Source organism: Vespa mandarinia, chromosome 20, assembly GCF_050613455.1.
Source record: "Vespa mandarinia isolate Hongniang chromosome 20, ASM5061345v1, whole genome shotgun sequence".
NCBI classification, from domain to species: Eukaryota; Metazoa; Arthropoda; class Insecta; order Hymenoptera; family Vespidae; genus Vespa; species Vespa mandarinia.
In genome coordinates this window covers 2,616,226-2,638,782 of record NC_140829.1, presented here as the reverse complement: position 1 = coordinate 2,638,782, position 22,557 = coordinate 2,616,226, and the positions used below count along the sequence as shown (strand labels likewise).

The following is a 22,557-nucleotide window of genomic DNA, read 5'->3' as shown; positions in this document are numbered from 1 at the left end:
GATTTAATTGAAAAAAAATAAATAAATAAATAAAATAAAAAAAAAAGTACTTTCGTTGAAAATTTAATAGAATGTTTCATTAATTATTATCGCTTATTTTGTTTTTCGCATTCGCGACGGCATCGTTGTATCCATTTTTTTAATTCCATCTCGTGGGATTTAGATGTTTCAGGGATCGAGCTTTTTAATTCTTGAAATACACTGTCGTGAGACTGATCATTGGATTGATTATTTGGTGCAATATTAATATTCTGATATCTTTCTATATTACTAAATGTTTCAATAGCAGCGTCGTCCATTTGACGCATACGCTTTGATGGAGGCTCGTGAAGAGAAGATCCAATATCATTAGAATCATCATGAACTTTACGAATAGATTTTTCATGCCGATCCTCGTAAGATATTAATTTTTTAGAATTGTTCTCTTTTTGTTTCATCGTCGTCTTTTCTATTTCAGGATATTTATTGGAATTATTTTCCTTCATCTTTGATCTCAATGATTTACGCGTAGGTGTTTGAAGTATCGTATCGTTTAAATGATAATTCATTCGCGAAGAAGGCGAAATATCTTCTTTCCTTTCCTTCCTATCATTTCTTTCTAATTTCATTTTTTCGTTTAATTTTTCACAAAGACAATGCGATCTCTCTTTATGTTTCTTATGAAACGTTCTTTTCAATTTGGAATATTTTGGTGTACTAAAATATATCTTTGCGTCATTTTTTTGACAGTCACAACTTTCCAACATTTCTTCGGTACGAAATGGACCGATCAATTGATACTCATCGTTCAATACTTCAATAACGAATCTGTTAAAGATCAAATGTAAATATCATCCAATATATTTCTATAAAAAATATATATATATATAATATTTATAAGATATATATAATATAATCTATGAAATTATTTAATCTATATATTTAAAGGATTACTAACCCTTCGGTGCAAAGTTGTTTTAAGGCTGTTCGAACCTGAGCATAGAGATCTCCGTCGTTATTATAATTATTCGCTATGTAATCGACGATTTCATTCACAGACGATATCGGTAAAACGTTTTCGTGTCTCTGAAGAGAACGCATCGCTTCAATAACACGTAAAGAAAATCTACTTGAATTTTCTACGGCGTATTTACATTTGTAATATTTCTAAAAAGCAAAAAGATGAAATTATAATCTAACATTGATGCGATAAAAATGTGAACAATTTTTTTTTACTTACGTATTATTTTAGATACGTTAAAATAATTATTCATTGAAGAGAAGAAAAATTCAAATAGTTAGGATTAAAAATTAAATATGAATAGATAAATACTTTGTGCGATGATGTATCGTCCTTTTTCGTCCTTTTCTCAACCTCTTCTTTTTTTAATTCTTTCTCTTTTTTTTGATCCTTTTGATCTTTTTGTTCTACTCGATCATCTTCATCTTTATCATCTTCTTGATCTTCCTGTTCCATTTCTCCTTCTTCTTCTTCTTCTTCTTCTTCTTTTTCATCCGATGTTCTGTTATATCTTCCATTATACTCCATTAGAGATTTAATTCTTTTCCCACGAACGTATAAGGAAATTGGCGTGAAAGAAAGAAAGAAAAAAAAAATAATATGAAACGCAGTATAAATTGAACATATTCATACGTTTATTCAAATTTCGATATATCGTATATCTTCATGGTAAAGTTTAGAAAAAAAAAAAATAAAAAAAAAAGAAAAGAAAAGAGAAGAAAAAAAGTAATTTAATTAAATATTATATATAATATATATTAATATTAGAGACAGTAGAAATAGTTTTGTCAGACACTTTACCTATTTTTTCATGCATGTCATTATAAGCGAAATCGTGTGAACGTTTACCCTTCCTTTTTGTTTCATTGGCTGTTATTTATAAACTGTACACAATATTGATTCATAATTTAAATAACATTGCGTCTATTACAGAGTAAACGAACATAGGAATAACGAATGTGCAATATGTAGAAAGGAAAACGTTCTTAAAATATTAATGGTAAATAGCTGCAATTGTGTAGTTCTATAGTTATCTCCCCCTCCCCTTCTCTCTCTCTCTTTTTATTTTTCTTTTTCTTTTTAAATATTGTAAGAGTGTAATGTTTTGTCTTTCAAAATTGTTAGAGAAATTAAATGATGAATGAAATTTTGTCCATTTTTTACTTTGAGTAATAATTTAGTTATTATCGATAGTTGGACATTTCGATAATAACAAAATTTATAAATTATTTCTATACTGTTTCGATTCCTATATATATATATATATATAGGAAAATTCTGTTTCGAAAAAGGTCAAAATCGTTAGAATAATGAAATAATGAATGAAATCCTGTATATTTTTACTATGAGTAATAATTTATAAATTTAGTTATTATCGGTAGTTGGAAACTTTCGATAAATCGGATTTGATAAATAGAATTCAAGGGAAATCGAGTTTTACTCCACATTGGCAGTTATAAATCATCGGTCTTACTACTACGCAAGTAGATAGTAGATTACAAATATAAATTGTTCGTAGATGAGGTGAAGAATTTGTTTCTATGACGTCGTTCCTCATTCTTCTGACAGCATTATCGGACGAAGACTTCGATCGCGAGTTTAAAAATAAAAGAAAAAGAAAAAAAAAAGAAAAAAAAGAAGAGAAAGTGACGACTGGAATCTTTCTAGTATCTAAAATATATGTACAATATCTATGTATAAATATATGTAAAATATATGAAACAATGGACGATATTATGATAAAACGACGTTAGGAACGAGCGTAGACGAAATAATTATAATTATTAAAGAAACTCTAAGATATACACGGGTTTAATTTGTAATATTGTAAAATTTCTAATTAAAGGAAAAAAGAAAAAAATCCTAAATATGTGAAAACGTTTTTATGTTTGTGATATTGTTAATTAACTATAATTAACGAACTAACGAATTCATCGAGTGAATCGTATTTCCAAATGGTAAATGGATGTTATAGTTATTATCATACTATATAACATTATATATGTACATATATAAAAATAGTTGGCGAAGTAAGAGAAAGTTTAATCGGAACTTCCGGAAATGAGGCAAGGCGCCCTCGTGACGACTTGATGAGATAACTTCGTCCAAGTTGTGAAACAACAACGGCGATCACGATTCGTGACTTCGTGCGAGGGTGAAAGGAATCCGTGCCCTCGGTGGAAGGAAGGAAGGTAGAGGGGATGTAAATAAGGGGTTAAGCACGCAAGGATGCTTAATAGGGATGTCGTCGTCGTCCTTCTCTTCCTCCTTTACTTCCTACTCTTTCTCATTCTCATTCTCCTTCCCTTTCTCCTTCTCCTTCTTTTAGTCGCCATTTTCTTTCTTCGGTCTAACGAAGATTTATCAATTTTAACAATAGTATTTAACAAACTTCAAATGTGTTTTAAACAATGACAGAGAAAGATCACGAATTTATATATATAACATATGGATACGCGTAAAAATACACACACACATACACATATATATATGTCTATAAATACGTTTTATCTCGAATAATCGGGGAGGGTTTGTGTGTTAAATTGCAAGGAGAAAAAAAAGAAAATAAGAAGAAAAAAAAGAAAAGAGAAAGAAGAAAAATCGAAAAGAATATTATATTCATTATTCTTAGATTATTTAAAATTAATATGGATAGATCTGAAAATAAGTGAAATAATGCTATTTAGTATCGGGACATCTAATTCGTTGGAAAAGGGTGATGCGCGCGGCCAGTAGTGTCATGTGGTCTTGATCTCACGGTGCCGCGATTACGTGTGCCTATCGTAGAAGCAATCGTTACATGCTAACACGCATCCGACCTTTTTCGCAAAGCACGTAAACGTCCATTTTCTTCTTTTTTTTTCCTTTTACTTCTTTTTTTCTTTTCTTTTTTTTTTCCACCCTCTATATACAACACTTCCTTCTACCGATTCCATCTTCTTTAAATTATCATTACTACATTGGCGGACAGAGGTCGGGGGTTTGGGAGGTAAGGTCGAAGATAGACATTGTATTGCGTTGCTCCGTTAAATACTAATTACCGTTACGTTGGCACGAGCTATACGGGTGTATAGGGGTGAGAGAGACGGAGGGCGGTTGGTTGTTTCTTCGACGTCTTGTGCGAACTCGAACACCTGTCGTTGACCATGCCATCAAACGTATCTGCTGACGAATGAGCTATGCGATATTTGGTGTCCTTTAATCGACAGCCCGTTAACAATTTCTACATCATAACGAGCTGACCTTTTCGTCAAATATGCCGAGACTCATTAGTCAATACGATCTTCTTCTTTTTTCTTTTTCTTTCCAAATTTACTTTCAAATCGTTAAACATATTTTCTAAACACTGTACACCTCTTATTCATTAATTTTACAAATAAATAATATCATTAAGATAGATTCATTCTATTGTTAATAGATATTAAGAAGTAATGGATACAACAATAATAACAACAATAACAACAACAATGAAAAAAAGAAGGAATAAAATATACGAAAAGGTCAAAGAACGCGAATATTATTCCTATTTCCGTTTAACCCTTGAACAAAGTCCATCGATCTCCTGGCCATTAATCATTGGACATAAGGTAATTACAGAGCCGAACAAGTGCAATATTTTATGAGATCGACTTGTACGGAGGGGGCGGGGGTGGAGAGTTCGGATAGGGATAATATCGGGTCTGTACATCCGTCTAATTTGCTTTATAATAATTATGAACATATGAAACATTCGCAGGAAACATGGAAGTGTCAGGTGCTCGCTGTCCCACAACATTGAAAGCGGCCATTCGTATATGCATTACCGTAGGATGAACGATCGTAAGGAAGTTAATGTTTTCTGTCGTTTATATAGACAGATATTCAGATGAAATCCTAGAAAATCGTACGAAAGTAAAAAAAAAAAAAAACAGAAAAAGAAAAGAAAAACAAAAACGAGCGAATACGTAAGTACATACAAATGTAACTATTTACATATATAATTGAGTATCTAGATTTATTTTTGAAAACAATGATAAAAATTTCAATGATGTTCAACTCTTTGATTTTCTTTTTTTTGTTTTTATTTTTTAATAGAGATATCATTGTTTAAATAATTCATCTTGTTATATATAAGTATGATCATTCGCAAAAAAATAAAAAAAAAAATTAAGGTCCGATTGATATTCAATATGGTATGTTCGAATTAATGTACTCCATTCGATCATAAAGTCACTATAATCGTTGGCTTATTACAAATATGCTCTCATACATAGATACATACATACATACATACATACATATATATATATATTGAGATTAAGGTCGTGATATTTACTCATGAGCACGTATGATCATTAATTGTAAGAACGACGGACGGATCTGGTGATTGGTCACTTTCAAAGGTTGACCATTTAAAAAGCTATTGTCGCTGGTCACCCATGACTACCCGATGGGCGGAACGAATATGATCTTGAGAAGTACGCATGCTCTTTAGGGCGGGAAGAAAGGTAACGTCGACGAATGAAAAGTTTCCTGGAAGAGGAGAAATGTAATAATCGTAGAACACGTGATATTAGAAAAGCTCTATCATAACCGACCTGTTAACTCGAAAACTGTTTTACTACGTTGGAGGAGTATCTTGAGTGCCTTACCTAATAACTTGTGTGATAGTCCTCTTTAAAATGTCAATTCGCGTTATGTCTTAACGTTTCATTGAAATTTTTTCGATGATTGATACAATGACACGTCAATCGAAAAAGGAAAGATAAGAAAAAGAAAAGAAAAAAGAAAGATAATCATAATTATCGCAAGACAAATTAATCGAACAAATGAGAAATCATTTTTAACGATGATCCTTTTGTTGTGAATATACAAAAAAAAAAAAAAAAAAAAAAGAAAATGTTCGATTTGCGACGAATTAAATATTATCCAATCTATCGTCTTGATATAATGATGTTTTGAAGAAAGAAGAAAAAAAGAAAGGACGACATACGTAATATAATTGATTTGTGCAACGTACGATATTATTGAGTTTTTTTACGTCGATTGTTTTTCTAAAAAAGGGAAAAGAAAATGTGAAGAAAAGAAAAAGAAAAAAAGAAAGGACAATACGTTCGAAGAAAAGAAAGAATAAATCAATCCGACGTGGCTCGCGTAACTCGTTTTTTTTTTTTTTTTTTAAGACCACCATGAATGTAAATCAAGAAAAAGAGGAAGAATCTTCTAAGATCGATCAAAATAATAATGTCGTACTGATCGTACATTGAAACGTTTTGAATGTATTCTCTAAAAAAAAAATGGCCTCTCATATACATACGCAAACAATTTGTTCTGAAAACACAATGACTGGAGCAGTTTCTACGTTACAATTACTGAGAAGTTATAGATTTCTTGCTCCGAATTCAGGTGCGTATAGAAAATGATGTGTTTTAAATCTATTGTGAATGTCATACGCATATATATACACGCTTACATAACGCATATGTAAATAGATACATACGTATACATATATATGTGTATATATATATATGTGTATATATATATGTGTATATATATATATGTGTATATATATATATGTGTATATATATATATGTGTATGTATATAAATAATAAACAATTCGACACATGTAAAATAAAATGAATAATAAAATATAACGTTGTTCGAAAATGGCTTATCAATAATGATCACGTTGCTTTTATGATAAGAATCATGTAAAAGACAATTCTTTGTGTGTGACATGAACTATGATTAAAACCTTATGAAAACACGCAACATCGATGATATGCCAGATTATGAGTTATTCATAGCTGGTATGAAAATAAACAATAATCAACATTATAATGTTTAAAATTTTTTAAATCAAAATTCATTCGATTTTAATTTACATTAGAATTAATTTCTTACGGAAATCTCCTGCTAAATTAATGACAACCATAAAATTATATATTCAACAAGTTAACAAGAGTTAAACAATGTAGAGTAATACATACATACATATGTATGTATATAAATATTAAAATATAAAAACTTTTATAGTATATATTACGGTTTAGAGAAAGAGAAACAGAGAAAGGGAGAAAGAGAGAGAAGAGAGAGAGAGAGAAAGAAAAAAAAAGTGAATTATACCCCTGGTGGGACTCGAACCCACAATCCCCGGTTTAGGAGACCGATGCCTTATCCATTAGGCCACAGGGGCGACTTGTTTAAAATGTCTTAAATTAATAATAATAACATCATTCGATTGGCTATACATTTCTTTTGAAGTGATTTATTATTATTAGATTCTAAGAAAAGAAAAGAAAAAGAAAAAGATAGAAAAGAAATTATAAAAAAAATTTCTCATAAGGCATATGTCTCGGTGACTCGAATAAAAATTCTATTTTTTTTTTTTATATTTGCGCTTACAGATATATATAGATACGAGCCTTATACTCCTACTCAACATTGTAAATTTAACGAAACAAATATATTGTCCAATTCAACGTCAATAGAATCGTCATTGACGCCATCGTTGACGACAACTGCTTCTCTTTCTGGAACATTGCCAATTCCTAGTGGTTTTCTAGTGCAATCTCCTTTTTTCACAACTATGACACCGTTAATGCCATCGTTAAATATACCTCGACGATATTCGGATTTAATAGATTCTGGTAAGTTATATATTATGCCCAATGAATATTTATTATTAATTCATTATTCCGTGAAATCTGTCTCATTTTGTTTTTCCTTTTTTTTTTATTTTTATTTTTTATTTGTTAATTTTTTTTTTTTTTTATCTTTTTTTTATGGTCTCACAATCAAAACGTATTGTTTCATTTCTGCAAATAACACAGTCAGATTTCTTATAATTTATAACGCAGATACGATTATGAATCGACAGTTTATCAACGATAATAATACACAGAGTATCATTAGACGACCTAGAAGCGAGAAAAAGCCTATTCCGGATGATCAAAAAGATGAAAAGTATTATGAAAGACGTAAACGTAATAATCAGGCCGCAAAGAAATCTCGAGACGCACGAAAAATTCGTGAAGATCATGTAAGATCGAATTCATTATTTTGAATTTCATTTCAAAGTTGATTTACGTACGCTTGGAAAAGTTCAAAGAAAAGATCCTCCTTATAAATATATTTTTCATTCGACGATATTATTCTTTTTTCTTTTTTTTTTTTTTAATCATTAAGAACTATTGAAATTTTTTTTTATCACGACAAATTTGATCACACGTCATCGTTACTTTATCGAATAAAAGTATTAAAAATCGGCTTAAAAGTGAGGAGTGATTTTTATTTTTTTTTAATTTTTGGCACCGCAAATGCCATACAAAACGAAACAAAAAAAAGAATAACTCCAAGAAAACGACGAATTATTTCAATTTTCCTTTTTTCTTTTTTTTTTTTTTTTTTTTTTTTATATCGGAAAATATTCCTCGAAGAACTCGATTATAGCGCGTGTTTAATGACTTTTTTTTTTTTCTTAACAAGATAAATCAAAAATATTAATGTCTTTATTTTTGAACGATCCAAATGTGTATGTAAAACTCCTTAATCGATTAATACTTTAACACAACATATTCCCCACCCCCTCCATCATTCAATTATTTTTCGTAGATCGCTTTAAAGGCAACAATGTTAGAACACGAAAATGCTATTTTACGAGCGCAGGTGGTGACCCTTCGAGAGGAAGCTCAATCGCTTCGACATATGTTGCTAAAGCAGCAACAAGCAACTAGGACACAGTCCATCGAACGTTCTGTATCTTCATTGACGTCAGTAACACGATCATCGATGCGATCTCTCTCTACATTGGATTGCGAACTATAAAAGGGGGAAAAGGTCTTTAATTGATTAAATAAAGACAAACTAACTACTTCCACCATAATTTCTAATCTCCCACCGATCTCCCAAGATTCTTTGTAAATTAATTAAGATAACAGAACGGAACGGAATGAATTATAATAATAATATAACATGCTAATATGCGTAATATACGTGAACAAAATGTTTGTTCGTTCTCTAAGATCTGAAGTAAAAAAAAAAAAAAAAGAAAGAAAAGAAAAAAAATGAAAAGAAAGAAAAAGGATAAAACATTTCAATTTATGATTACAAAAATGTATCCAGGTATATAAACAAGACAGAATTTTTTTTTATCGTATCACATTATCAATGTAACTTTGTGATTGTTACAAAAACGAAATGTACATTTTTTTTGTTCTCGTGTTAAATATTTTTTACTCGTTATATCTTTTTTATAAACTCTATGTTTTTTATAAGTAACAGTAACGAATAATTTATTATTTTCTATTTTCATCTGTTTCATTATATATATATATATATATATATATATATATATATATATAATGTGTATATATATATATATATATATATATATATAATGTGTATATATATATATATAAAATGTGTATATATATATATATATAAAATGTGTATATATATATATATATAAAATGTGTATATATATATATATATAAAATGTGTATATATATATATATATAAAATGTGTATATATATATATATAAAATATATATATACATTATACATAGAAAGAAAGAAAGATTTATTAATATAATATTTGTGATATATAAATAAATTCTATTATATATATATATACATATATATATATATATATATATACAAACATAAACATTCATTAAAATATTTATCATACAAATTTACTTATACATCACAAATATATTAATAAAATGTTGGTATGAATACGAATTAAATTTTAAAAGATATTATAGAATATATTTAAACAGTTTCTTTGAAAGAAAAAGATCTCCAAATAGTCTTCTACGTATATATGTTATTTTATTTTAATAATTTTTATATATAATTTTTTATATTTTTCTTACCTTTTCTTTCTTAGACGTGAACTTTCACAGTTGTTCGTAAGCAAACTAATGTACTACTTACGTACATTATATTATGTATATAGATTATTTATTGTCTGATAAGTATTGATATATAATGTATACGTCTAGATTCCAAATGATAATTATGTGACGATAAATAACTATATGTAATATTATTAAGTATCAATATATATTTAAAAATTTTGTTACTATTAAATTATTAACAATTTTCAATATATAATTTACCAATAGAATGTTGTCATAATTTGCACATCAAGATATAATCAAAGAAGCGTGTAATTTTTTTTACGTATGTATTTAATTGTATGCCGATAAAAAAGTGCCTTCAATCCAATTACTTTTCTTTTGCTTTTATAGTTCCTGCAATGATATATATATATATATATATATATATATATATATATGCATATATATATATATGTATAGATATATGTGTATATGACATTCGTATCTATTTTTGTTAACACAATATTTACATTTTGACAAGATAAATTAATTAATATTCTGCGACACTCCAAAAGCACATAATAAAGAAGCAAATATTTTTTTTTCTATATTATCTCATTTTATTTTTATAATATCTTTTTATTATTTGTTACGATTATTTTTATTCGTTTATTGGCAATTCTGTCAGAATAATTGCAATAGTCTTGCCAACTTATAAATTAAACGTAGCGAAGGGATTTTTCTTACAAACGCAAATAACTTTTTTTCTACTGAAAGATTTGTATATATACATATGTATACATATTATTATTAAAATATGTATGAAAAATTATATAATATATGTTAAATTACTTACTAATTATTAGTTATACGTTTGTTACTATAAATTCATATTTGTTATATATGTATAACATATATACGTATATATATTGTTACTTTCAAAACTGTTGGCAAACCTGTATACGTTCTTCCCATTTTACTCGAATGGATGGTTGTTTTTTGCCACGTTATGTTCTTCTTAAATATAAGGGAAAGAGTGAGAAAGAAATTAACATTTAACCATTATTGTTGATCTGATTTACAACTATTGTTGATCTTATTTACAAATAGATATCTTTCTTTATATCATGAAAATTTTCATAGTGGATCAAATTTCTTAGTGACGTTACATTTTGTGTAGTGTTGACGATCAAAAAAGAATTTCATCGCACGTTGTATATTATATTAAAAATAACAATTACAATTCTTTTCATAATATTATTCAATAAAATTTCAATTTATTTAACGGGCGATTTGGCTTATAAATGGCATTTCAAGGTATCACTATAGTAGTAATTACAGTCGGTTTAGCAAGTTTATTATATTATTTTCTTGCCAATAACGGAAGACAAGAACAATCATATGGATATAGAAGTTCTGGAGGTCCCAATGGACCAGATATTAGAATGCCTCCTAATTTTTTCACTGCCAATTCACCATCAAACAAGTATTATTTTTATCAATTAATATAGGAATTAATATAGAAATAAAGTAATAAATGGCCTTATATGAATAACAAATGTGTTATTTTAAGAAAAAAGTATTATCATTTAATATTTATGAATTCTTTCTAGCGAACAACAAAATCAGTATCGGAAAAGACGATCAAAGAGACCATTTAAAGATGTCTGTACCATCTGCTTTCAAAACGTTTCAGATCAAGATAAAGTGCTTTTATGTGGTCATTGTTTTCATGAAAAATGTATTGAAGAATGGAGAACGCGAGGCCCAACGGTATATATCTATTTTAACTTTTGAATATAAAGAATAAGGTTTATTCATTTATTAGAACTCTAATAAATAATTGATTCTATCATATTTCTTTATATTAAATGTATTTATATTTATGATTTGAACAACTACCATTGATATTAACTAAATTTGCAAATGATCTACGTATTTTATAATTTAATATTTAATATTATAGGAATCACGTAATACTTGCCCTACCTGCAGGGAGAAGTATCAAACTACCTAGTGATATAAATGGATAATTCATTTTTTAATTGACACAAAAGTGTGATTATAAGTCATATTATAATTATTAATTTAGAAGAACAAAAAAGATTGGTTGCTTAAAAAGCAACCGTTGTTTAATCATTTAATAATTGAGTATAAAATATATTTAAGATTCTGTTCAATGTTGAATAATGAGTAACAAAATATCTTGTGATTAATATAAAACTTTTATAATATATAATCTAAAATTATTGTTGTCATCTTATCAAACAGTAAGATTTAAAATATTTTCTTAACTTCACTTTATATTAGATTTTATTCATAAAAATTATATTAATAATTATTTATGTTAATATTTAGTGAAGATTGAAAGATATATTTTTTCATATGCATTATAATAATGGCAGTTTCGTACAGAATGAATCACCTAATACAGTGAAAAATATCTGAATATCTTTCAGTTTTAAAAATAAGAACAAACATTTCAAGTAAAAGATATTTTTCATCATATAATGAAAATTTTTTTCAACTGAAGATTTTTAGAAAAAATAAGTCATTTTCATTTTTCTTAAATAAAATCATACATTTGGAAACACTTACTGTTAATCGTTAAGATAGCGTATTATAATATAACATATATTATAACATAATTCAACATATTTACATTGCACAATTTTTTCTATCTTTAAAATTGCGAAAGATGGCCAGATAACTAGTAGCTTATTTTAAGTGACTCACTCTATATCCATTCTAAGAAAACGTATATAATTAATATTTTTAAATTTATTGCTGTCTTATGAAAAATATTTATAAAATTTACATCAAATTTTTAATTGTTTTATCTTTCTAATTTTTAAGATTTTTGTGAACTATTAACTGTGATCCTCTAAAAAAATTAATATAATTGGTAGTAATAAATTTACTTATATTTTGAAATTGTTAAATGATAATATTCGTGTTTATTTATAAAAGCAATGTCGATATATTTAAAAAAAGAGAAAATTTGTATATTAATATTTATATAAAATACTATTATATGTGATTTGTTACTGTATTATAACAACATTGAAATTATTTAATTTTGTAATCCTTAATATTTAATTAAAAGAGCATTTCGTATAAAAGTGAAACCTTATAGCAATTTTTAGATCTTATGATCATTATTTTTTCATTATTTAAATCCAATTGTAACTTAAGAAATTAAATAAACAAGTTCAAAACTTATATAAAAATAAATACATCGAAAGAAATTAGCCAATGGGTAAAACCTTACCCGTGTAAGAATGAAAGTATGTGTGCATATGGAATATTAAAAAAGTTATCATTAGTCTACCAACTTGTAATATTTGCTTAATAAATAAGAAAGTTTTAACAAATAATGAACTATATTGCATATCCACCGAAAATTTATTTGAAAATAATAAATCTTTATAAACTATAAATTATTAAGAAATTTTATGTTTGTCAGATATAAATCCATTAGACTTTTATTAATGAAGATAATTAAAAAATATATGCCACAAGTATACAATTTATCTTGTCAGTTAAATTAATATAATTAATTTTTATTTTATAAGACTGTGAAATAAATGATTTTTAAGTTCATTTTTGTTAAGACCTTTTTGTTTATTTCCATGAGTACTTCCAATTAATTTAAAATTTGGCATAACTTTTTTTCAATGTTGTATGCAATTTAATTTGGTTTAATATTTTTCCAATATCCTATACAATTCCTGTATATTTCAATATCCTGTAAAACTCTAAGTAATATATTATAAAACATTGGTTGTTAAGATTTGAAACATATCTTGTATTTAGAAGAAATATTCATTTCATTATAAAACATTATAAAATGATTATAATGTTATAAAATACGATATTTTATACATAAAGTAAAAATTCGTTTTTTATCATATAGTGATAGAAATATTATATATTGCTATAGCTATAGGCAAGTTAGGTTAAAGTTTACAAGAGCATGTGATTTTGTTAATAAATAAGATGACAAATAAAAATGTCTAATTATAATAATATTGTAATGTAATCACATTATCAATAATAGTTATTCAGCAATAGATAAAATAATAACATTATAATGATATAATAGGCAAGTCGGAATTAAATGAAATTATTCTACTTTCGTTGCCAATTTCATACAAATATTAACTAATTCAAGTTAATTTATATTTTAATTATAAAAAAAAAAAAAAAAAAAAAAAAATAAAAAAAAAAAAAGTACATTAATACTATTTAATGATTAATCATTTTTTTTTGTATCCAATAAAAATATTTATTCCTGTTGATTTGTTAATTATACTCACTTTTTTTTCATATATGTATCCTAATATATAAGTTATTGATTTAAATTTACATAAGCTCAATTTTGTTAACCAAAAATAATGAAAGCTCAAATAGCTCATCTTATTTTATTCCAAAATCGATAATATGTACGTTTCTTACTTAACGAATATTTTTCGTATTGCTCTTTTATCTTGGATCTTTTAATACTTATTAATTATAAAATCAATTTTGTTGAAGCGTGTAAAAGTGCGTTTCATTTTGAAGCATTAATCAGTAGATTTATTCAGATATTTCATCTTTATCGATTCCCTCTACAGCAACACTGCGTATACCATTCCTTAACAAAGGCGTCCCTTTATCCTTACCTAATACTCGTGCGTTCAAGAGTATTTTTAATGGTGCACCAGATTTGCAACACATGACTTGAACTTCTTCTTTCAAGATTCGTTCCTTGTACGCCAGTAGTTCAATTTTTAATCTGTGATTGAAATAATTAAAATGAAAAATGTAAATTAAGCTATAATATAATTTTCAATTAATAAAAAAGGAGATATCTCTTTACTTAAGGCCATCCTTCTCTTGCATTAGGTCGATAATGTGACAGTCTGGATTGTGATGGTTACAGACAACTACAGCGGGTGCAAGAAGTTCACCATGAACACACATATTCCATGGTAGAGAAAACTCCACGTGGTACCTTCAAAGGATATATACGCAAGATGTACGATACCTTCATCTTCTTCGTTGAGCGTATAATCTGGTTTTCATCATTTAAAGAAACAAATCATACAACAGTACGACTATCTACATGACGATTGCAACATTTACGTTTAGTTTATCGCATCGTTTTGTAAACCTGTGATGAAGCTGTAAGAATCCAAGATGAACATCTATATGTCCATGTCGTTGCGGTTGTATCATAATGTTGTTGTCCTTTCCAAGACCGCTTGCCCCACTGAAGTGTACATGATGTTCTGAGAAATATACGATTTAATTATAATAATATAACTTTATATTTTGCATTATATTGAGACAATATGAGACACAATTATAATTAGTCAAGTTGTAAGTTTCTGCCTCTTCATATCATGTATATATATATATACATATATATATATATATATATATATATATATATATATATATGTATGGAATGAGATGGAATAAAATAATTACAATTATTATATATATAAAATATAGGTAGATTCTCAATCATTAGTATAATGTATTATCCTTTTTTTTTATAATAATACATTTTTAATAAATTTAATAAAATATTAATTCTTTTAATATAATTAAGCTCGAAATTTACATTCGACGAGTAGAAAGTGACAATGCAAATTAATTCTTAACCTAATAATACTTTATCATGTTAATAAAGATAGTGCCCTGCCCATATTACTTTAGGCTAGATTACTTTTTATTTTTTTTTATAAGAACTGATAAGTACCTTTATCTCCCATATTTTATAATGTTGCTCGTTGTCCTTAACGTCATAATACACAAGAAACGATTACCCTCTGGCTCCGTACCTATCCGTACTTTGTTGGCAACAGCATTAACGCCTTCTGACGGCAAAATTATTATCCGCCATATTTTTACGTCTTATAGGTGCGTGTAGAGTATGCGCAGTGAACTTAAACAACCAATGACAGAAATCAAAGGTTAGAGACTTTAAACAGGTTGTTATTTTATTTTGTAATTTAAATTAATCGTATATTAACATTGTATATGATTACATGTATGTAATATTAATAAAAGTAGTATATTTTATAATGTATTTTATATAATATACGAAATCTTTTCAAATCATTTTTAATGAACATGGAAATTGATGCTTGTGTTATATAGCGATTATAAACTTGTAATGAATGATTGTTTAAGTATTTATATACAATTATATATTTTTTATTTGTTTAATAAAAGAAAATGTTGCTGACATTGAGACCAGATCATAAGAAACATGTGCTATTTCTTATAGAGCAAACACCTCAAGGTATTATATCGCACATGATTTTAATTCCGTTAAAATATTATTTATCCTTATTTATTATAATAAAATTACACAGTGTTACAGGATTTTTGCAAACTTGCTTTAGATTATTTACAAAAAGGTCCTAACATGAAATTGTACTATGCGGCTGCCCGTAAGTACAATATATATAAAATGTGTATTCATATTTATATATGAATAATTATAGAACAAATATTCTTTTATTATCTATCAATAATATGTAATTATTAATATAGAAAAACTTGAGGTAGAAGTGGATGTTATAAAAAATTCAGTAGAAGGTCTTATCAACTTATTATTAGAAAGTTGTAATCATAAGGTATAACTTTAATTATAATACAATTATATATCATATAATTATATGTAACTTATAAATATATTGTAATTATATGTTATATATCATTGTAGTTAAGTAACGAAGACTTTCGAGATTCTATTATAGCATTAGGTTTTTCTGAAGAAAATGAAGCAATTTTAAGTAAGCTGTATATTACAAAGAACAAAGAGATATCTAATATTTTATCAGCTACTGGTTTTAAAATACCAGAATACCATGATCTTGAGTGGCGTTTTGAAGTACAGGTAATCAATTTTTTTATTATGTATACATTAAATGGTTCATTGAAAAAAGATAATAACAATTATATTGTCTCTAGACTGCTTCAAGAACCCTGTTAAAACAAGTTTCGCCATTGATTACGTTAGATTTAACATTGAAAAATAATGAAAACATGGAACATATTCTACTCCAAACAGATCCTGTCAATTTACTACATATGGCTCAAGAATTAGAAGAAGCTTTGAAAGAGGGTTATAGTCAACACACACGTCATGTTTCTAGAGTAGCAAAATAAACTAAAATTAAACTAAAACAAGTCAGTAAAAGAATTATTATTTTCTGAAACTATGGCGAACTAGATCAGAAATTTTAATATCAAAAATGAAAATAAGAAAATGTATTATTACAGGTAATATTAATTGTTACAATAATATTTTAAATAAAAAATCTTAATATGAATGAGAAATTGGATTATTTATGTTTTCATTATAAATTATTCACCTTTGTTAGATATATATATATATATATATATATTGTTATATTTATTATATTATATATATATATATATATATATTAAAGTAATATGCTTGTATATTTGTTCATAGGAAATATGGAAGGAAATTTAATAAATCTAATAAATGTCAGTGGTTTTGTACCTGGATTAAATGGAACAATAGTAAACAAAATTATAAATCACTATAAATCATTTACAACTAAGTAATAATGTTCTTGTCAGTTTTTCTTTTCATTTATTTTTCTATTATTTAAAAATAAACAAATATAGAAACCAGATGGAAATAAAAATATGAATATATCTATATAAAATATCTCGTTTTGAATGGCTTCTTTAAAATCTTAAATGACAGAACTTCTATGACGTGGTTACTACCACTTAGTTATTGCGACGTATATTAATAGTAGGAACGTATGTTAATAGATTTAATATAATAGTGGAAGTATTCATTTGAATATTTTATTGGATTATGATTTTATTACATTTTGAATATATGTATATGTATGTTCGTATTTGAAGATATATAAAAGAGACAGTGACCAGTTCATACTTCAAATCAAAATATTCAGCATTCAGAACATTACATATATTACTAATTATTAACTATTTATTATTTACTAAAATATAAATATCTTCAAATTCATATCTGTATGTATTAAATTTAGAATTCATTTAATTTAATTATTCCTATTTATAATATATCATTAAAATATATTTTATATTTATTTATTATATATTTATTTATTATATACTTATTATATTAAAATAATATGCTTATATATTCGTTCATAGGTAATATGGAAGGAAACTCAGTAAATTCAATAAATGTCAGTGATTTTGTACCTGGATTAAATGGAACAATAGTAAACAATATTATAAATCATGTCTTGACAACTATCGGTCCTCAATTTGCACATCAACAAATGCGATATACTAATCAAACAGTTGCTGATAAAGTACCTCCAGAAATGCTACATTTAATTGATCCTCATTGGTGACTATTACCTTATATCTTTTATTATAAATAAATTCATTTTATTTATATATTTTAAAACGAATTAGCTATGTAATAATTTTCTTTTTTTTCTTTTTTTTCTCTATATAGGTATCAATTTCCACCATTGGATCCATTGTGGCATAAAATATTGGGTTTAGTTATGATTGTACTTGGAATTTTAGGATGGTCTGGAAATGGTGTTGTAGTATATATATTTCTGATGACACCATCATTAAGAACACCTAGTAATTTACTTGTGGTAAACTTGGCTTTCTCAGACTTTATAATGATGGTTATAATGTCTCCACCTATGGTAATCAATTGTTATTATGAAACTTGGATCCTAGGTAATGAAAATACAATTTTTATGTAGTTACTTAGTTATATGAATAATATTAATTATGCATAAGCTTTTTTTTTTTACTTAAAGGTACCTTAATGTGCGATATATATGCTATGGTCGGTTCTCTATGTGGATGTGCATCTATATGGACAATGACTGCTATTGCTTTAGATCGATATAATGTTATAGTGAAGGTATTTAAAAAGTCGCATTAATAAGATAAGCATAAAAATGTTAATAAGGATAATTGCAGGGTATGTCAGGTACACCTCTAACCATTAAAAGAGCTTTACTACAAATTATCATTATATGGTTATTTGGATTGTTATGGACAATTTTACCAATGGTAGGATGGAATAGGTAAAAGTTTAATTATAATTATGTTAGAAGTTGTTTTATAGAAATTTAAACATTTTTACAAATTAGGTATGTACCAGAAGGTAATATGACAGCATGTGGTACAGATTATCTTTCCAAAGATTGGGGATCAAAATCTTATATATTGGTATATTCAGTGTTTGTTTATTATCTACCATTATTTACTATCATTTATAGCTATTATTTTATTGTTTCTGTAAGTATATCAATTATATTTATTTATTTATATATTAATAATTTTTATATTAAGAATTTTCATTTAATTCTATAGGCTGTAGCAGCTCATGAAAGAGCTATGAAAGAACAAGCAAAGAAGATGAATGTTGCTTCTTTAAGATCTGGTGATAACCAAAATACTAGTGCTGAAGCAAAATTGGCAAAGGTACTACTGTTAATTTTTATATAAGCTTATTTATATAAGCTTATTATATTAATACTATTAAAAAAATTATCAAGATTTATTTGGACTTAATTTGATTTATTTTTTATTTTCATTATTATATGAATTCTTTATTTTAGGTAGCCTTAACAACAATATCATTATGGTTTATGGCTTGGACACCATATTTGGTAATAAATTATATGGGTATATTTAATGGTTCTAAAATTAGTCCACTTTTTACTATTTGGGGATCTCTTTTTGCTAAGGCCAATGCAATATATAATCCTATTGTATATGGAATAAGGTATAAAATAAATATACAAATTTATTAAAATTTATAGATATATTCATTAATTTCTTTATTTGTATATTTTATATAGTCATCCAAAGTATAGAGCAGCATTAAAAGAAAAACTACCATTCTTTGTGTGTGGATCAACAGAAGAGCCTGCAGCATCTGCAGGAAATGCTGAAATATCTTCTACTACAACAACGAGTGCAAAAGCATAATTTTTCTTTATTATTAATATTCTTTAGTTTTCTTCTTAAAATGGAAGTATAAATAAACTTCTAGAGAATTAATAATGAATTACTATCAAAGTTTAATATAATTTATTGATAATTGTGTAAAAAAGTATTAATTATGAAATAATTACGATTATTATTTAAAAATAAATAATTCAGTGCATGTTTATTATTTTTGTAATTTATTTTAAAACAAAAGTACACTAATATAGTAGATCCTTGGAAGGTGTATTTTTTTTTTTATTTTATTTTAGGTGTAATTTTTAATTTAATAATAACAAACGAGTAATGCTGCTTGCATGATTTATTTAATTTTACAAAATTAAGTACAGATATAACGCTATCGCTATGTCTTGGCACGCTGACTAATCTTGTAATCATAGAGCCAATACCTGCTATACCAAAGTGACCATGTATATCACTATATTATAAAATGCACAAATTTATAATTCATTCTATTGATCAATTGTAAATGATTCACATTGTGGTGAAACATGAATCATAAAATTAATTATAGATGTATTCAAAGTTTGCTCATTTTATGTTATGTACACAGTGATATCATGTATGTTATTGGTACAGGTTTTGTTTATAAATCTCTCCTTCTAGATGTTAAATAGAATCAATTAGTTCACCTGTGTTCACTGTAGATCGTTGTTGTTTCTATTTTCTTTAACATTACATATATCACATGGAAGTCCTTATTTAGAACACATAAATATGGCTGCCTCATTTATTGAATAATTAAGTATTCTTCATTCTGATGATATTAATATTTTCATTTTAGTGTAATGTTAATTTCGAGATTTAGAAAATGGCAGCTTTTTATAATTTTGCCTTTATGCAGAAGGTTTCTCGCCTTCAGGGACCGTAGTAACACCAGATGCAGTAGATGTTGCATCTGTACAGGGTGCTGGTTCATTTGCACAAGCCAAAGATGGGAACCTTTGGAAGAGAGCGGCTCGATATTTAGGATGGCTGAAATCATTAAAAAGAAGCAAGTGTATTAATTGTTTTTTCTAAATGTAATTATTTTTATATTATTATAAACATAATATAAAAATTTCATTGATCTAATATGTTATCTTCTTTCTGTTTCTTATAGATGAAACAATTTCTGATGAAATGACATAATAAAGGAGAAATGATTTACCTGATACCATATACAATAGGATTATATACAGCATTTGCCTTTGCAAAAATGGATCCCCAAATGGTGAAAATAGGTGTTATCTTCTGGGTATCAAAGATACCTGTATAATTAATGACAAGATAAGGAGTCCATGCCATGAACCACAAGGAGATCGTCATAAGCGCTACCTAGAAAGATATTAAAGTTATTGAAATATGAGAATTTTTTTTTAAATTTTATATTATTGTTATTTGCATATATATATGTACATATACCTTTGCCAGTTTGCATTCTGCGCTGGTATTAGCATTTTCAGAAGATCGTAGAGAAGCAACATTCATTTTCTTTGCTTGTTCTCGCATATTTTTTTCGTGTGCTGCGACAGCTTGGATGATGAAGTAGTAGCTGTAGATTATCATAAATAGTGGCAAATAGTAGACGAATACGCTGTATACAAGTATGTAAGATGTATTTTCAATGGCTTTGCTCAAGTAATCAGTGCCGCAAGCAGTCAAATTTCCTTCAGGTACATATCTATAAAAAATACTTACTATTAGATATAGTTTGAAAATGAAAAAAAAAAGAGATAATTTATTAAATTATAAAAAGATATTACCGGCCCCATCCTACCATAGGCGCAACAGTCCAAAAGAGCGAGAATAACCAAATAGCAATGATTCGAAGAAGGGCTCCATTAATGCTGAGTGGTTTGCCTGATAAACCTTTGACGATTACGTTATATCTATCAAATGCAATTAGTGTCATTGTCCATATGGAGCCACATCCAAACAGAGAGCCTAACAATGCGTAGACTTGGCACATAAGAGGTCCAAATACCCAAGTCTCATAGTAGCTGTTAATCACCTATTTATAAGAACATATTTTCAAAAAATTATAATATATCTAATTAAAATGTTGTTATCCGATTGTAAAATAATACCTACCACAGGTGGAGACATAGTAAACATCATGAGAAAATCAGAGAAGGCGAGATTGATGACAAACATGTTACTTGGAGTACGTAACGATTTAGTTGAGCAGAAGATGTAAACCACCATGCCATTACCGATGACAGAGATAATGCCTAGTACACCAATAACAAAACCAACCAAAGGATACCACATAGGGTTTATCGGCGGGAATTGATACCAGTGGGGATCAATTAAGTGTGACATTTCTGGTGGAACTGAGTCTGCTAAGGTCAGGTTACCGAATTTCGAACCATGGCCCGCCCATGCAGCGTAACTTGGTCCCGACATAACAGTCATGCTGGACTATATATATATATGTAGAGAGAAAGTATTATTATTATTTAATTCATCAATATGATGAAATTAATTTAAATTGATAAGATAATAATCAACGAACAAAAATTCATAATGAAAATATAAATGATATGTCGCCATTGAAAAACAAAAAAGAAAAAAAAAATATCTAAGAATAATAATCTCCAATATCTTTGATTATATTATTAATTTCTCACTTTTTCCAGGCTACTTGGAGAAAATCGTCGTAAAGAAACGAACTAATCCAAGTACTCGCTTAATGTTAGTAGTGGAGGATGGTCACCGCGGGTTGTAAGGGCGTA

The 22,557-nt window shown here is 26.9% G+C and overlaps 7 protein-coding genes, 1 long non-coding RNA gene and 1 other non-coding gene across 15 annotated transcripts; 4 read left to right on the top strand and 5 right to left on the bottom strand.

The window, feature by feature from the left end:
- Nucleotides 1-86: 86 nt before the first annotated feature.
- On the bottom strand, nt 87-1,528 carry LOC118447248 (uncharacterized). The gene is made up of 3 exons (XM_085663092.1): nt 1,313-1,528; nt 938-1,146; nt 87-807 (listed from the first exon to the last, which is right to left on the bottom strand). The coding sequence occupies exons 1-3, from the start codon at nt 1,526-1,528 to the stop codon at nt 87-89; spliced, it is 1,146 nt and encodes a 381-aa protein (XP_085519218.1).
- A 4,358-nt stretch (nt 1,529-5,886) lies between these two features.
- LOC118447393 (uncharacterized) lies at nt 5,887-9,099 on the top strand. Of its 2 annotated transcripts, none has more exons than XM_035879288.2 (4): nt 5,887-6,385; nt 7,388-7,630; nt 7,841-8,022; nt 8,649-9,099. In XM_035879288.2, the coding sequence occupies exons 1-4, from the start codon at nt 6,277-6,279 to the stop codon at nt 8,805-8,807; spliced, it is 693 nt and encodes a 230-aa protein (XP_035735181.1). In that variant the 5' UTR covers nt 5,887-6,276; the 3' UTR covers nt 8,808-9,099. The 2 variants fall into 2 exon arrangements, with proteins under 2 accessions (XP_035735181.1, XP_035735180.1); XM_035879287.2 differs by having other exon boundaries at nt 8,595-9,099.
- Nucleotides 7,104-7,176, bottom strand: TRNAR-CCU (transfer RNA arginine (anticodon CCU)). Its single transcript has one exon. It is a non-coding gene; the product is annotated as a tRNA-Arg (tRNA).
- LOC118447406 (uncharacterized) lies at nt 8,668-10,462 on the bottom strand. Its single transcript, XR_004839864.2, has 4 exons — nt 10,357-10,462; nt 10,106-10,240; nt 9,860-10,020; nt 8,668-8,801 (listed from the first exon to the last, which is right to left on the bottom strand). It is a non-coding gene; the product is annotated as an uncharacterized LOC118447406 (long non-coding RNA).
- Nucleotides 10,463-10,972: 510 nt separating this feature from the next.
- LOC118447399 (adipose-secreted signaling protein) lies at nt 10,973-15,717 on the bottom strand. Of its 2 annotated transcripts, none has more exons than XM_035879302.2 (4): nt 15,576-15,717; nt 14,982-15,099; nt 14,688-14,822; nt 10,973-14,603 (listed from the first exon to the last, which is right to left on the bottom strand). In XM_035879302.2, exons 1-4 carry the CDS (start codon nt 15,586-15,588, stop codon nt 14,405-14,407), a joined length of 465 nt encoding a protein of 154 aa, XP_035735195.1. In that variant the 5' UTR covers nt 15,589-15,717; the 3' UTR covers nt 10,973-14,404. The 2 variants fall into 2 exon arrangements, with proteins under 2 accessions (XP_035735195.1, XP_035735196.1); XM_035879303.2 differs by lacking the exon at nt 15,576-15,717 and adding an exon at nt 15,479-15,536.
- LOC118447401 (uncharacterized) lies at nt 11,131-11,934 on the top strand. Its single transcript, XM_035879304.2, has 3 exons — nt 11,131-11,312; nt 11,440-11,599; nt 11,793-11,934. Exons 1-3 carry the CDS (start codon nt 11,131-11,133, stop codon nt 11,841-11,843), a joined length of 393 nt encoding a protein of 130 aa, XP_035735197.1. The 3' UTR covers nt 11,844-11,934.
- Nucleotides 15,662-16,993, top strand: LOC118447249 (COMM domain-containing protein 2-like). 2 transcript variants are annotated; one of them, XM_085662936.1, is made up of 6 exons: nt 15,662-15,789; nt 16,052-16,121; nt 16,195-16,272; nt 16,376-16,458; nt 16,548-16,721; nt 16,796-16,993. In XM_085662936.1, the coding sequence occupies exons 2-6, from the start codon at nt 16,055-16,057 to the stop codon at nt 16,991-16,993; spliced, it is 600 nt and encodes a 199-aa protein (XP_085519062.1). In that variant the 5' UTR covers nt 15,662-15,789; nt 16,052-16,054. The 2 variants fall into 2 exon arrangements, with proteins under 2 accessions (XP_085519062.1, XP_035734888.2); XM_035878995.2 differs by having other exon boundaries at nt 15,736-15,807.
- Lop2 (long wavelength sensitive opsin 2) lies at nt 16,967-19,940 on the top strand. 4 transcript variants are annotated; one of them, XM_035879274.2, is made up of 10 exons: nt 16,967-17,107; nt 17,304-17,374; nt 18,005-18,206; nt 18,318-18,556; nt 18,640-18,746; nt 18,806-18,912; nt 18,979-19,126; nt 19,202-19,312; nt 19,450-19,616; nt 19,693-19,939. In XM_035879274.2, exons 1-10 carry the CDS (start codon nt 17,094-17,096, stop codon nt 19,820-19,822), a joined length of 1,296 nt encoding a protein of 431 aa, XP_035735167.2. In that variant the 5' UTR covers nt 16,967-17,093; the 3' UTR covers nt 19,823-19,939. The 4 variants fall into 4 exon arrangements, with proteins under 4 accessions (XP_035735167.2, XP_085519059.1, XP_085519061.1 ...); XM_085662933.1 differs by lacking the exon at nt 17,304-17,374 and having other exon boundaries at nt 16,988-17,107; nt 19,693-19,940; XM_085662935.1 differs by lacking the exon at nt 16,967-17,107 and having other exon boundaries at nt 17,336-17,415; nt 19,693-19,940.
- Nucleotides 19,941-20,123: 183 nt separating this feature from the next.
- On the bottom strand, nt 20,124-22,237 carry Lop1 (long wavelength sensitive opsin 1). Its single transcript, XM_035879276.2, has 5 exons — nt 21,914-22,237; nt 21,586-21,833; nt 21,245-21,503; nt 20,991-21,157; nt 20,124-20,815 (listed from the first exon to the last, which is right to left on the bottom strand). Exons 1-5 carry the CDS (start codon nt 22,235-22,237, stop codon nt 20,677-20,679), a joined length of 1,137 nt encoding a protein of 378 aa, XP_035735169.1. The 3' UTR covers nt 20,124-20,676.
- Between the last annotated feature and the right edge of the window lie 320 nt (nt 22,238-22,557).